Source organism: Orcinus orca, chromosome 20 (genome assembly GCF_937001465.1).
Source record: "Orcinus orca chromosome 20, mOrcOrc1.1, whole genome shotgun sequence".
Taxonomy (NCBI): domain Eukaryota; kingdom Metazoa; phylum Chordata; class Mammalia; order Artiodactyla; family Delphinidae; genus Orcinus; species Orcinus orca.
This window is the reverse complement of record NC_064578.1, coordinates 47950383-47960814: the sequence shown is the minus strand read 5'-3', so window position 1 is coordinate 47960814 and position 10432 is coordinate 47950383. Positions and strand designations below refer to the sequence as shown.

Genomic DNA, 10432 nt, shown 5'->3' with positions numbered 1-10432 from the left:
CCTGTGCTCCACAACGGGAGAGGCCACAACAGTGAGAGGCCCGCGCACAGCAAAAAAAAAAAAAAAAATGTTTTCTCCTTGCAGCAAGTTAGCAACTTTATCAAACCACAGGTGTGTTCTTTGTGTTCTTGGGTGTTGGACCTTAGAAGGATTAAACTAGATAATGCACGTAATACTACATAATGTTTACCTGTGCCTTGCACAGAGTAGGCACACAAAAAGTATTTGTTGATAGAATTAATATGTGTGCACTAACTGCGAAGAGACTCAGGCGCTAGGAGGCAGAGCTGAGCTTCTCGGAAGGTCCCGCTTCTGTCCCTTTGCCCCTGACCTTATCTGCTCCCCGCCTCCACTGCCTCATTCCCACTCCGCTCTCCTGGGCTGTGGTGAAGCAATTTCCGCCCTAAGAAGGGTGCGGCTTCCGTCCCCTTCCGCTCTCGCGAGTACTGCTGGTTGAGGAAGGGTAGGTGGTGGCCACATTTCTTCGCTGCCCTTCCCCTGCTCTCCCGGTCACAGTTCCGCCCTTACTAGCCCCACTTCCGGCCAGAAAAGCCACTTCCACCCGGAAAAGTGGTCGTCCCGCTGGTGGCGCCAGGAGTAGCCAGGTCTCTTTATTTCCTGCCCACCCATAACTTCCGCCAGGAGATACAGTCTCCGCCGCTGTTTGTTCCATGCATGATCAACGCAAACGAAGCTAGATTCCCTCCAACTCAAGACGAGAGCTCCTCAAGCTGCAGGAGAAGGAAGGGCGGGGAGGAAACAAGCCTCCGCCCTCACGCCACACCCTCCCACGTTCACGGAGGGGAAGCCACATTTGCCCTGAGAGAGGCGCGGCCGCTTTTTTCCTAACCCCGTTCTCGCGAGTTCTCGGAACTCTCGCGATAACCAACGCCCGACTTGTGCGCCCGGGAAACCCCGTTGCTCCCTTTTCCCTGGCTGGCAGCTTGGAGGCCGCACGGTAAGCTGAGTCCTCCGGTCTGAACCGGGTGCGGGGTGTCGGGGCCCGATTCGCGATCCCGGAGCGTGTGCCTGGGAGTTCCGGGGTACCCGCGCGGGGCCGCCCCGCCCCCTGGAGTTGAGGCCACGTGCGAGCTGCAGGCCCGGGCATGTCTGGTTCGCGCTCTCCGGGAACCGAGGCTGGGCTTGGTGGGCAGCGGGGAGTGCGGGGGACCCCAGAATCAGGGGTTGGGGTCATACAGCGTCTTCACAAACGGGGGCAGGTAGTGTTCGTGCGACCCGGAGAGACCATGGGCGTCAGTGAGTTCTGTAGGACCCACAGGCGCAGGGGTCTTTAAAGCGGGGAATTGAAGTAGGGCCTTCGGAAGTAAGGAGAGTGCGACGGTTTAGATCGCGTTGGGGCTGGCCCCCGACCCTTGTCAGTCGTCTCCATCAATCCTGTGTTCACATGCTCGATTTTTCCCGCAGATGCCTGGAGTTACTGTAAAGGACGTGAACCAGCAGGAGTTCGTCAGAGCTCTGGCAGCCTTCCTCAAAAAGTGAGTGTGGGGATTGCGGTCCGAGTGGGTGGAGGCTGTCGCCTTTGCCTGATCCCTCAGCGCCCGCAGGCTTTCAGTCTGGGGAGGCTTGTTGGAGGTCTCTGTGGGATCCATCCTTTCTACATGAGGCCTGAGTTGTGTTTGAGTTTCAGTCTCTTTGTATTTTGGGACACATTGGGCTCTTCTTGATCTACAGTTGTGTTGAGGGGAGCGAATTGGGATGGAGTTTGTGGAGACTCCTGAATTGTGCCTTTCTCGCTGTCTTGGTCCCAGGTCCGGGAAGCTGAAAGTCCCTGAATGGGTGGACACTGTCAAGCTGGCCAAGCATAAAGAGCTCGCTCCCTATGATGAGAATTGGTTCTACACACGAGCTGGTGAGGAACTGGGGCCTTTGGCTGGGGCGTGGGGGGCTGGGTGTCCCCTTTGTGAGCTCTTACTTGCCCCCAGGAATAACAAGAGAGAAATCTTTGACTTTATCACTGCATGTTTTTTGTGACATTCAATTATTTGGTACTCTGAATCTGTTTCTTCATTTGTAAGAGATTCACGTGAGGACCTGTGCTTTCCTCTGAGTCTTGTGGGGGACCCAGGGACAATGAGTAGAGTGTTCGTATTTTGCCTGGAGGTGGTTCATTTTAGAGAGAGGCATTGTCCTTTTAATGCCTATGGGTCTGTTTTATTGTTCAGATCGTCACACTCGACTGTCTTGTTAAATGAGTTGTTCGTAACTAAGGGGCTGGAGATCTGATCAGGTCACTCGTTGCTCTAGATCTTGGCAAGCCTCAAGTGTCCTGAAGAAAACCTTATGGTCACCCTGTACTGGTCCCTTTTTTTATCTTCTTATTAATCCTTTAGTAATGATTTTGAAGGACTGATTTTTTTTTTTTGCGGTACGGGGGCCTCTCACTGCCGTGGCCTCTCGTGTTGCGGAGCACGGGCTCCGGACGCGCAGGCTCAGCGGCCATGGCTCACGGGCCTAGCTGCTCCGCGGCATGTGGGATCTTTCCAGACCGGGGCACGAACCCATGTCCCCTGCATCGGCAGGCGAACTCCCAACCACTGCGCCACCAGGGAAGCCCCTGAAGGGCTGATTTTAAGTGTAGCCCCTGATTGCATAGTGCTAGTGCTAGTGTTGCCTCATCTGTCTTTAATGTTTCAAGTTTCTCCAGTCACCCCCATGGAGGCTTACCTTGGGAGTAGGGGATGGGGTTCAAGGCTGGATTGTGCCAAGGTGGCAGCCTCCGCACAGGGCCTTCACTAAAGGCTCTCGGCCTCTCTTGTCTTCAGCCATCCTGTGTGAAGTGGGGGCTCTGTCCTGACCAGAGCTTGTCTGTAGGTGGGAAGCAGAGTTTGGACAAAACTCCAGAATGACCTTGAGAAGAGTTGGCCTTGGTATAAGGTGCCCAGCACCTCGGAGCATGAAGTATTTTGTAGATGGTGGGCCAATCTTTCAGGCCCTAGACTGGGCATAGGGGCCAGCATGCTCAGCTACAGTCTCTGACCCCTGAGGACTAAAAGGTCAAGTCTGTGAGATGAGTGGGATGGGTAGCATATCTGGGCAGAAAAATGGGTCTGGTGAAGGGGAGCTGACTTGACCTCCCGGGCACACAATCAGTGGTGGCGGGGCCTGGACGAGACCACCACTACCTCTGTCATCCACCCATCTTGGGAAGCAAGGCATGCCTGGTCCTGACTGCTCTTTGGTGATGCCTCAAGAGCCGATAGGTCAAGCAAGGCAACTTTGGATCTAAGATGAGGAGAAAGAATCTCATAGCTTTTCCCATTTGATCAGGTGAATACGCATATTTTGTATAACCTGTACCTAACAAAAACTTCCCAAGTAGGTCTGGTGGTTGCCGATTTGCAGTTGATGTCAGGGAGGTTAACATGCTTGTGGTCTGCCAGCTGCTGATGCCACAGTCTACCCGACTCTTGTCGTGATTGGAGGTGGGGCAGCTCTGTCCCCTTGGCAGCGTTTTGTACTTTATTTTTCTAGGTGGGGAGAGATTAAGGGGAAATGGGGAAAGGACCCTGGGTAACACACACCGAGTTGAGCCTGCTAGCCATCTCTACAGTTGCTGTGGCCCCTTTCTGCCCACTGCGCGCCTTCCCCAACACATCACGCTGGGTGTGCGTCCTCTGCCTGCCCTGCTGCTCTCCCTTGGCATTTCCAACGCTCGCTTTTGACTTCAGTTCCCCGGCTGCCCTAGTGGCACAGTGTAAGGGTTCTAGACCAGGGTGTGTTGTGTGCGTGTTGTTGGGGCACAGCCATGCCTGTTTGTATAAAATCATGACAGGCAAGGGTTGTAGATGCCACAGGCTACATGGTCTACTCTCTGACCCTTTACAGGGAAAGTCTGCCGACCTCTGTTGGAGTCTAGAGTGCTCCCACTTAGTTTGGTCAGTGCGTACTCTGGACAAGTGGAGTCATAGGAGATAGTGGAGATAGTCATTTATTTACCCAGGAGGAAAGTGAGATACAGACCGGTGACGGCCGTGGGAGGGTGTGGCAGGCTGACTCCAAAACCACAGTCTGCCGTATTTGCTTTTCCTCCTCTGGATCGTGGGCCCCCTCAGGGGTTTGGAGCTGAAGCACAGTGGGATAGCAACCTGTCCTGGGAGGCTGAGCTGGCAGTGAGGGCAACAGGGCAGTGGGGGTCAAATGCTGGAGACATATGAGAGCCAGCACGGTGTGGGCAGCTATTGATCTCAGGTATGGGGGATACAGAGGGCAGAGGTAGATGGCAGGGCCTTCTTGAGGGTGGTCCGCAAGAGCTGCAGAGCTGTAGGGGAGAGCACTCACCAGGCAGTGGTGTAGGGGGCAGTGTGTGTGAGGGGTGAGGTGTAGAGATAGAGCGAGCCTGTTTCAGGGGAGTGGGGAGAGTGCTCTAAGGGGAGGAGCAGTGTCAAGGGGGGACCACTGCAGGGCTTTGAAAGGGAGTGGTGCATTGTGGCCCTAGACAGGCTTCTTGATCTCAGTTCTCAGAAGGGTCTGCTTGGGGGGGAGGTAAGAATAAGAACACTGTGTGTTTCGGTAGGTGTCCAGCAGTGAGTGAGCAGCTGTTGGACTGGGGCGCCTGAGTGGTGTGTCTGTGTGTGTGTGTGTGTGTGTGTGTCGTGCTGCTCAGCTTGCAAGATCTTAGTTCCCCAACCAGGGATTGAACCCAGGCCCCTGCAGTGAAAGGGTAGAGTCCTAACCACTGGACCACCAGGGAATTCTCCTGCACCGGATAATTTTATGCGTCATTAAGAAAGACGTGAAGCTCCCCCTGGGAGAAACTAAGGTTGAGCTTTATTGGAGTTTGTTCCTTGCCAGTCACTGCTCAGGGTTGAAGTAAGTTGTTCCCCTCAGTACCATGGCGCAGACCACTTGAAGGGGGTGGATTCTGTCGCAGCTCACAGGGGGCAGTGTTGGGGTTCAGACCCCATGTACCAGACAGCCCGCCCCTTTCCATGCTGAGATTGGGCTGAGCGCTGGTCCTGGTTCAGCAAGATTCATTTCTAGTGTGCAGCCTCTCCCGGGCGTTCATGAAGTTAGGAGTGTTCATCTCAGCCCCTTCGTAAGGCTCTTACGCCTTCCGCAGCCCAAGTGGGAGAGCAGATCTCCACCTAGAGCCAGGGCGTGAGCAGACAGGTGCAGGGGGGTGGCCGTAGCCGTTGGGCATTTGCACTGGTCTTCAAGGCGAGTTTTCCATGAGGTCGCTCCTGGCAGAAAGATTGTGGGGGGTGGCTTGTAACAGGTGACTCTTGATCCTGGCAGTGGGTGGGCTGCCTGGTGCCTGGAAGAGGGTCAGATCCCTGATCTGGGGGGTGGGGTGAGGACAAAAAGAACCAAGGAGAGGTTCTAAAGTGAGCGGAGGACAAAGGCAGTGGTATCAGGGAGAGGCTGCACAGTGGTCCTGGAGAAGTGGCCATGGTTTGTGCTGCACTGTTGGCCCCTGAAGCCTGTGGCTGCATCCGGAGACGGTCTTAGAGGGCAGGAGAGAGGCTGAGAACAAGTTGTGCGCAGGAACTGCTCTGGGAGGGGCAGCTGGAGGGAAGGAGGAGCCTACCTCACCTGGCCACTTCCCCCTCCCCCCAGCTCAGGACACTGGAGGGTCATGGAGGTGGCCCAGCGCCCCGGGACTCTTGGCGCAAGTCATTATTGAAGGAATGAGTCCTCGGCTCCCCCGTTCGTTTTCAGGACTAAGGGGAACCTAACGTGCTGGTCTCTGCGGTGACCTGAATCCCTACCTTTGAGCTTTCAGCCAGGCAGGGCTGTGTGATGGCCAGCATCTGGGCCCCAGTTCTTCAAACCTCAGTGGCCCCCTGAGGTAGAAGAGCAGAACCTTCTGGAGGGGCTGTCCCTACGGAGCTTGTGGCGTGAGCCCAGGAGTACTCTGTGGAGTTTAACCTTTTCCATACAGGAAAGTAGCACCTGGCGCGTTCATGGCATCTTCACAGTAGCGCTCAATGAGGTACTTTTTGTCCCGGTTCTCAGGTAAGGAGGGTAGGTGACTTGCCAAGGCCACAGTATCAGGCGGGCTGCTAAGGCCATGTTACCGCCTTATAGGAGAGAGTGAAAAGCAGATGGCATAGGGCCTGGCAGGCAAGTGTTCCAGTTGAACAGAAGAGGATTTCCAAGGAGGCTGGCCAGGGTGGGTGAGGGACTTGCCCAAGCCCGTCAAGGGACCAGAATCCCAGTCCACAGAGTGGGTGACGCACCTTCCGGGTTGGGAACATCCGCTGCATAGGATGTCAGCTCTGCTACCACTGTTACCTAAGCTCTCCAGCGCTGGGGATCAGTAGGTCTCTTCTCCAGCTCTGCTGCCCTTCAGAGCTCCCAGGCAGATGAAGGGGGACAGTCACGGCTTAAACATTTGCTAGACTCTCCCCACAGAACCTCAGGTCCACCTCGCAGCGCAGCTGGGCACTAACAGCTAAGCAAGTCCCGGGGGGGGGGGGGCGGGTTGCCTGCCCGGTCACGTGGCTACGGCAGTCCCTCCACTGCCTGTGCACGCCAGTCTCCTGAACTGGGGGGTGGTCAGGTATGGGGGCTTGGCGTGCATTCTCACGTTCTCAGTTTCCCTGACCATAAAACGGTGAGGTGAGAATCTGCTGCCGCACACAACTAGATTTGTGACCTTGAGCAAGGCCCTTTCCTAAGGCTGCCTCAGCTGTGGAGAAGCGTCTTCTCTGCCTGAGAAGGGTTCTCAAGTCTCCCTTGCCTCCCACCCAGCTTCCACAGCACGGCACCTGTACCTCCGGGGCGGCGCTGGGGTTGGTTCCATGACCAAGATCTACGGGGGGCGTCAGAGGAATGGTGTCATGCCCAGCCACTTCAGCAGAGGCTCCAAGAGCGTGGCCCGGCGGGTCCTCCAGGCCCTGGAGGGGCTGAAAATGGTGGAAAAGGACCAAGATGGGTAAGTGGGGGGGCGGTGCACCTGCCCCCCAGCCAGGCAGGGGGTTCTTCAGAACAGTGCACAGCGCGGGGCCTCCCCCCAACCTCTCTGGCTAACTACTCCAGGCTCCAGGAAGGCAATTTAGCGCCTGTCCGCTTTCATTAGCCTGCTCGTTAGCTCTTCCCGATTGATTTTTCGGGGCTTTTGATCTAATGCTTGCACAAACGGCACCCCATCAGCTCCCGGGGAGCTCCCACTCCAGCCTCCAGCTTGTTGGAATGCAGCCGACTAGGGACCTCAGTGGGACTTGGCTGGTGTCATGTGGTCCTGTGGCCAGGTGCCTTCTTGGAAAGCCTGGCTCGTGTCCAGGAGAGGCCTGGCAGGGATCAGGGACGCTGGTGGGAGCCTGCACTCACCTGGGGCTACATGACCCTTCTCTCCCACAGGGGCCGCAAACTAACACCTCAGGGACAGAGAGATCTGGACAGAATCGCTGGACAGGTGAGGGCTGGGTACCTCAGTCACCGCCTGGGTGTTTCTGGAGCCTGGGTTTTGTCAGATGGGAGTTTCCTCCCCTGGAGGGCACAGCCCAGGGGAGGAGGGTGCAGGAGAAAGAACGTTTCTGACAGACTTCCTGTGGGGGCTGGTTGAAAATGCAGGTGCCTGGGTGAAGGGAGGCCCAGGGTGCGGCTCGCCGGGCTGGCTTCTGCAGGGCACGCTCCCGCACACGCGACTCCCTCTTCCTGGTCAGCCTTCTGATCCCGGCTGCAGTGTTTTCTTTCTTGGTCTTCATGCTTACTGAGTGTTGGGGTGCCTGAGAACCCAGGTCTCCATCCAGATGCTGACTGACTGTAGACACCCTGGGCCAGAGTCCCTTCACCTGGAGCCAGGCTCCCCGTCTGTAGAGAGATCTGCTTTTGCCTACCTCGGAGGGAGGTGGTGCGGATTCCATGAGCTACGGCAACAGAGGCCCCCGGGGTCTGGCATGACCTCTTGACTCAGGCCTCCTGGGAGTCTTGGGCTGTTGAGTCACTTAAGTGTCAGAAGAGAATGGAGGTGTCAGCCCTCTGGGGATTGGGGGTGGCCTGGAGTGAGAAGGTGGCTCTTCAGGGCAGAGCAGGGCCTGGCACAAACAGCAGTGTGGAGTAATGGGCAGATGTTGGAAACACACGACAACGCTCTCTTTCCTTGAGAGTTCCAGTTCTATCCTCTGTAAAATGGGGAGGTACCCAAGATTGTGAGGATCGGATGAGATGAATATATGTAAACCACGAATCAGGGTGCCTGGCATCCCATAGCTACTGGGGAGCTACTGTGACGTGCTTGAACACAGACCCCACAGCTGATCTTAACTGTTTGTCCATCTTTCCCACAGGTGGCAGCTGCCAACAAGAAGCATTAGAACAAACGATGCTGGGTTAATAAACTGCCTCGTTCGTAGTCCTGGTCTGGGTCTCTTGATTGGGGGGTGGCCGGGCAAGAGGAAGGAGCGCTGCACTGCACTTCCCTTCCCTTGAGAAAGAGGGGGGCCGGGGCCTTTCCTGGATGGCTGTGGTACTCAACAGCCTCGGAAACCTGAGGCCTGGCCTTCCAGGTTCACACGGTTCTGCCCCAAGTGGGCGAGACGGTGGTGCAAGACCCAGGGGGCCCTTGCTCCTCTCCCACACCTTGCCTTTGCGGGTCTCAGAAAAAGAAACGGAAAGTTCAAGCAGTGGCCCCACGTGGAGCCTTGGACCCTGCTGGAACAAAACAGGAGGGCCCTGGGGCTCAGGTGCTGCTCCTCTGGAAGGAAGTGGACAAGGAAAGCCGTCACTCGGGGCGGTCCTTCGTGTGCTTCCAGCCCAAGGTGACCTGCCTAGTATACACGTCCTTCTCCTGACCTACACGGGAGCCTTCACTTTGGGGATCTCTGGCCTGGGCCCTGCTGTAAGATGGAGCTAGCTGTACCTGCCCCAAGAATTGGGATGCAGTGCTGAAGCTGCAGCAGGGACCCAGCCGGCAGGGGGCTGCTACTTCCCTCCCAGAGGGAGGGGCATGGCCCCTGCATAGAGGCCAAGTTCCCAGGGCCCTCGTGGTGTTGCCCCCCACCACAGTTCTGCATGGTGATTGGCTCTTTGCACTAATGGGACGGGAGCCCCACCTGTGATTGGTCTCCTGGCCCAGGTGGGAGGTGCAAAGGGCTTCCAGTAGGCAGGTGCTAAGCTTTGGAAGGGTCCCCTTACCACGCTTTGAGACCTGGCCCACCTCCCATTTGGGGAAAACTAAGATGCTGGGCCTGAGCTGGCTAGGCCAAGACCCCTGAGGTTCCCCCATCCCAAGTTACTCCTCAGATCAAACCCATTTCCTTCCAGTGCCAAGCCTGGCTTTGAACTCCCAATGACTTGGGTTCAAATTCCAACACTGCCCAAAATTCTGTGCGACCTTGAGCAAACTTACCCTCGGCCTTGTGCTCCTGCCCGTAAAGCTGCTTACTCCTACCTGAGGGATTCGGGGAGATGCCGAGTCTTGGCTCAAAGGCACACCTGATGCACTGAGATGTCCAAAATGGAAAGTATCAAACCAAAGAGTCCCCTGCACCCAGTGGGGGATGGAGGTGTCATTTCCCCCAGCCTGGAAGTTGTCAGGACTGGAAGATTTGATCTGAATACACTGGACTAGATAGAGCCTGCCACGTGCAAGGTGCTTTATAAATATATCACTTAATACTCTGTGAAATAGGTACCAAAAGGTGCAGTTTGGAGATGGGGAAGATCAGTCACAGGTTGGGTAATTTGCCTGATGTCCCACAGCCAGGAGGTGGCAAAGCCAGCATTTGGACCCGGGCTCTAGCCACTACAGGGCACTGTCCCTTAGAAGTGGGGAAAATGAGGCCCAAAGGGTTACACTCCTGGGCATGGCCTTCAGCCAGTCCTTGTTTGGGGCCTAAGTTTCCTCTTTTGCTGATTGAGGATGAAGATATTTCCCAGAGTCGTCCTGGGAATGCAATGCCAAGCGTCTGGTTTGCTCACAGTGCCAGATACCAGGGTGCTGGGTAAGCGGGAGGTGGAGGTGCCCAGACAGGCCAGCGAGCCTGAGAGGGCCTACGATGCGGCGGCTTCAGCCACTGGGAGGCAGTCGAGGGCCTGGAAACCGGCTCAGCCAGGAAGGATGCTGAAGGAGGTGAATTCCTAAGGGCTGCAGCGTCTGGATCCAGACTTCTTCCTACGTGGGGGTTATAGGAAGAACTTTAGTACAGAGGGGCTAATGACCTGCTGTACAGAGAGGGACCCAACAGAACACCTGGGTCCCTGGAGGGAAGGAGGGAAGGCCCGAGGGCCAGAGAAGAGGAACTGTGTCCTAGGAACTGTGCTAAGCACACTGTGATATTCTTACAGCCTCACAGGTAGGGAGGTTATGCCCAGATTACAGGAAGAGAAACTGAGGCTCAGATGACCAGAGCTGAGATTCAAACCCAGGAGGTGTGAATTCTTGAGGCCCATGTTCTTCTGTGTGGGTGACAGTTGCACCTTTTTTTTAAAAAACAAAATACTTCAAGCATGCAAAACAGTATATATA

The 10432-nt window shown here is 56.0% G+C and overlaps 1 protein-coding gene across 5 annotated transcripts; it reads left to right on the top strand.

Moving 5' to 3' along the window:
* Positions 1-875: 875 nt before the first annotated feature.
* RPS19 (ribosomal protein S19) lies at positions 876-8317 on the top strand. Of its 5 annotated transcripts, none has more exons than XM_004271220.4 (6): positions 876-958; positions 1426-1496; positions 1770-1870; positions 6715-6898; positions 7324-7378; positions 8253-8317. In XM_004271220.4, the coding sequence occupies exons 2-6, from the start codon at positions 1426-1428 to the stop codon at positions 8277-8279; spliced, it is 438 nt and encodes a 145-aa protein (XP_004271268.1). In that variant the 5' UTR covers positions 876-958; the 3' UTR covers positions 8280-8317. The 5 variants fall into 5 exon arrangements, with proteins under 5 accessions (XP_004271268.1, XP_033286744.1, XP_033286743.1 ...); XM_033430853.2 differs by lacking the exon at positions 876-958 and adding an exon at positions 1086-1104; XM_033430852.2 differs by lacking the exon at positions 876-958 and adding an exon at positions 1095-1113.
* The last annotated feature ends 2115 nt before the right edge of the window (positions 8318-10432 follow it).

Bases quoted from the DNA above. Each gene is read 5' to 3' on its own strand.
- RPS19 (XM_004271220.4), top strand. From the start codon at position 1,426: ATGCCTGGAGTTACTGTAAAGGACGTGAACCAGCAGGAGTTCGTCAGA. The intron at 1,871-6,714 runs GTGAGGAACTGG...CCTCCCACCCAG, and splicing joins TTGGTTCTACACACGAGCTG to CTTCCACAGCACGGCACCTG. The intron at 7,379-8,252 runs GTGAGGGCTGGG...TCTTTCCCACAG, and splicing joins TGGACAGAATCGCTGGACAG to GTGGCAGCTGCCAACAAGAA.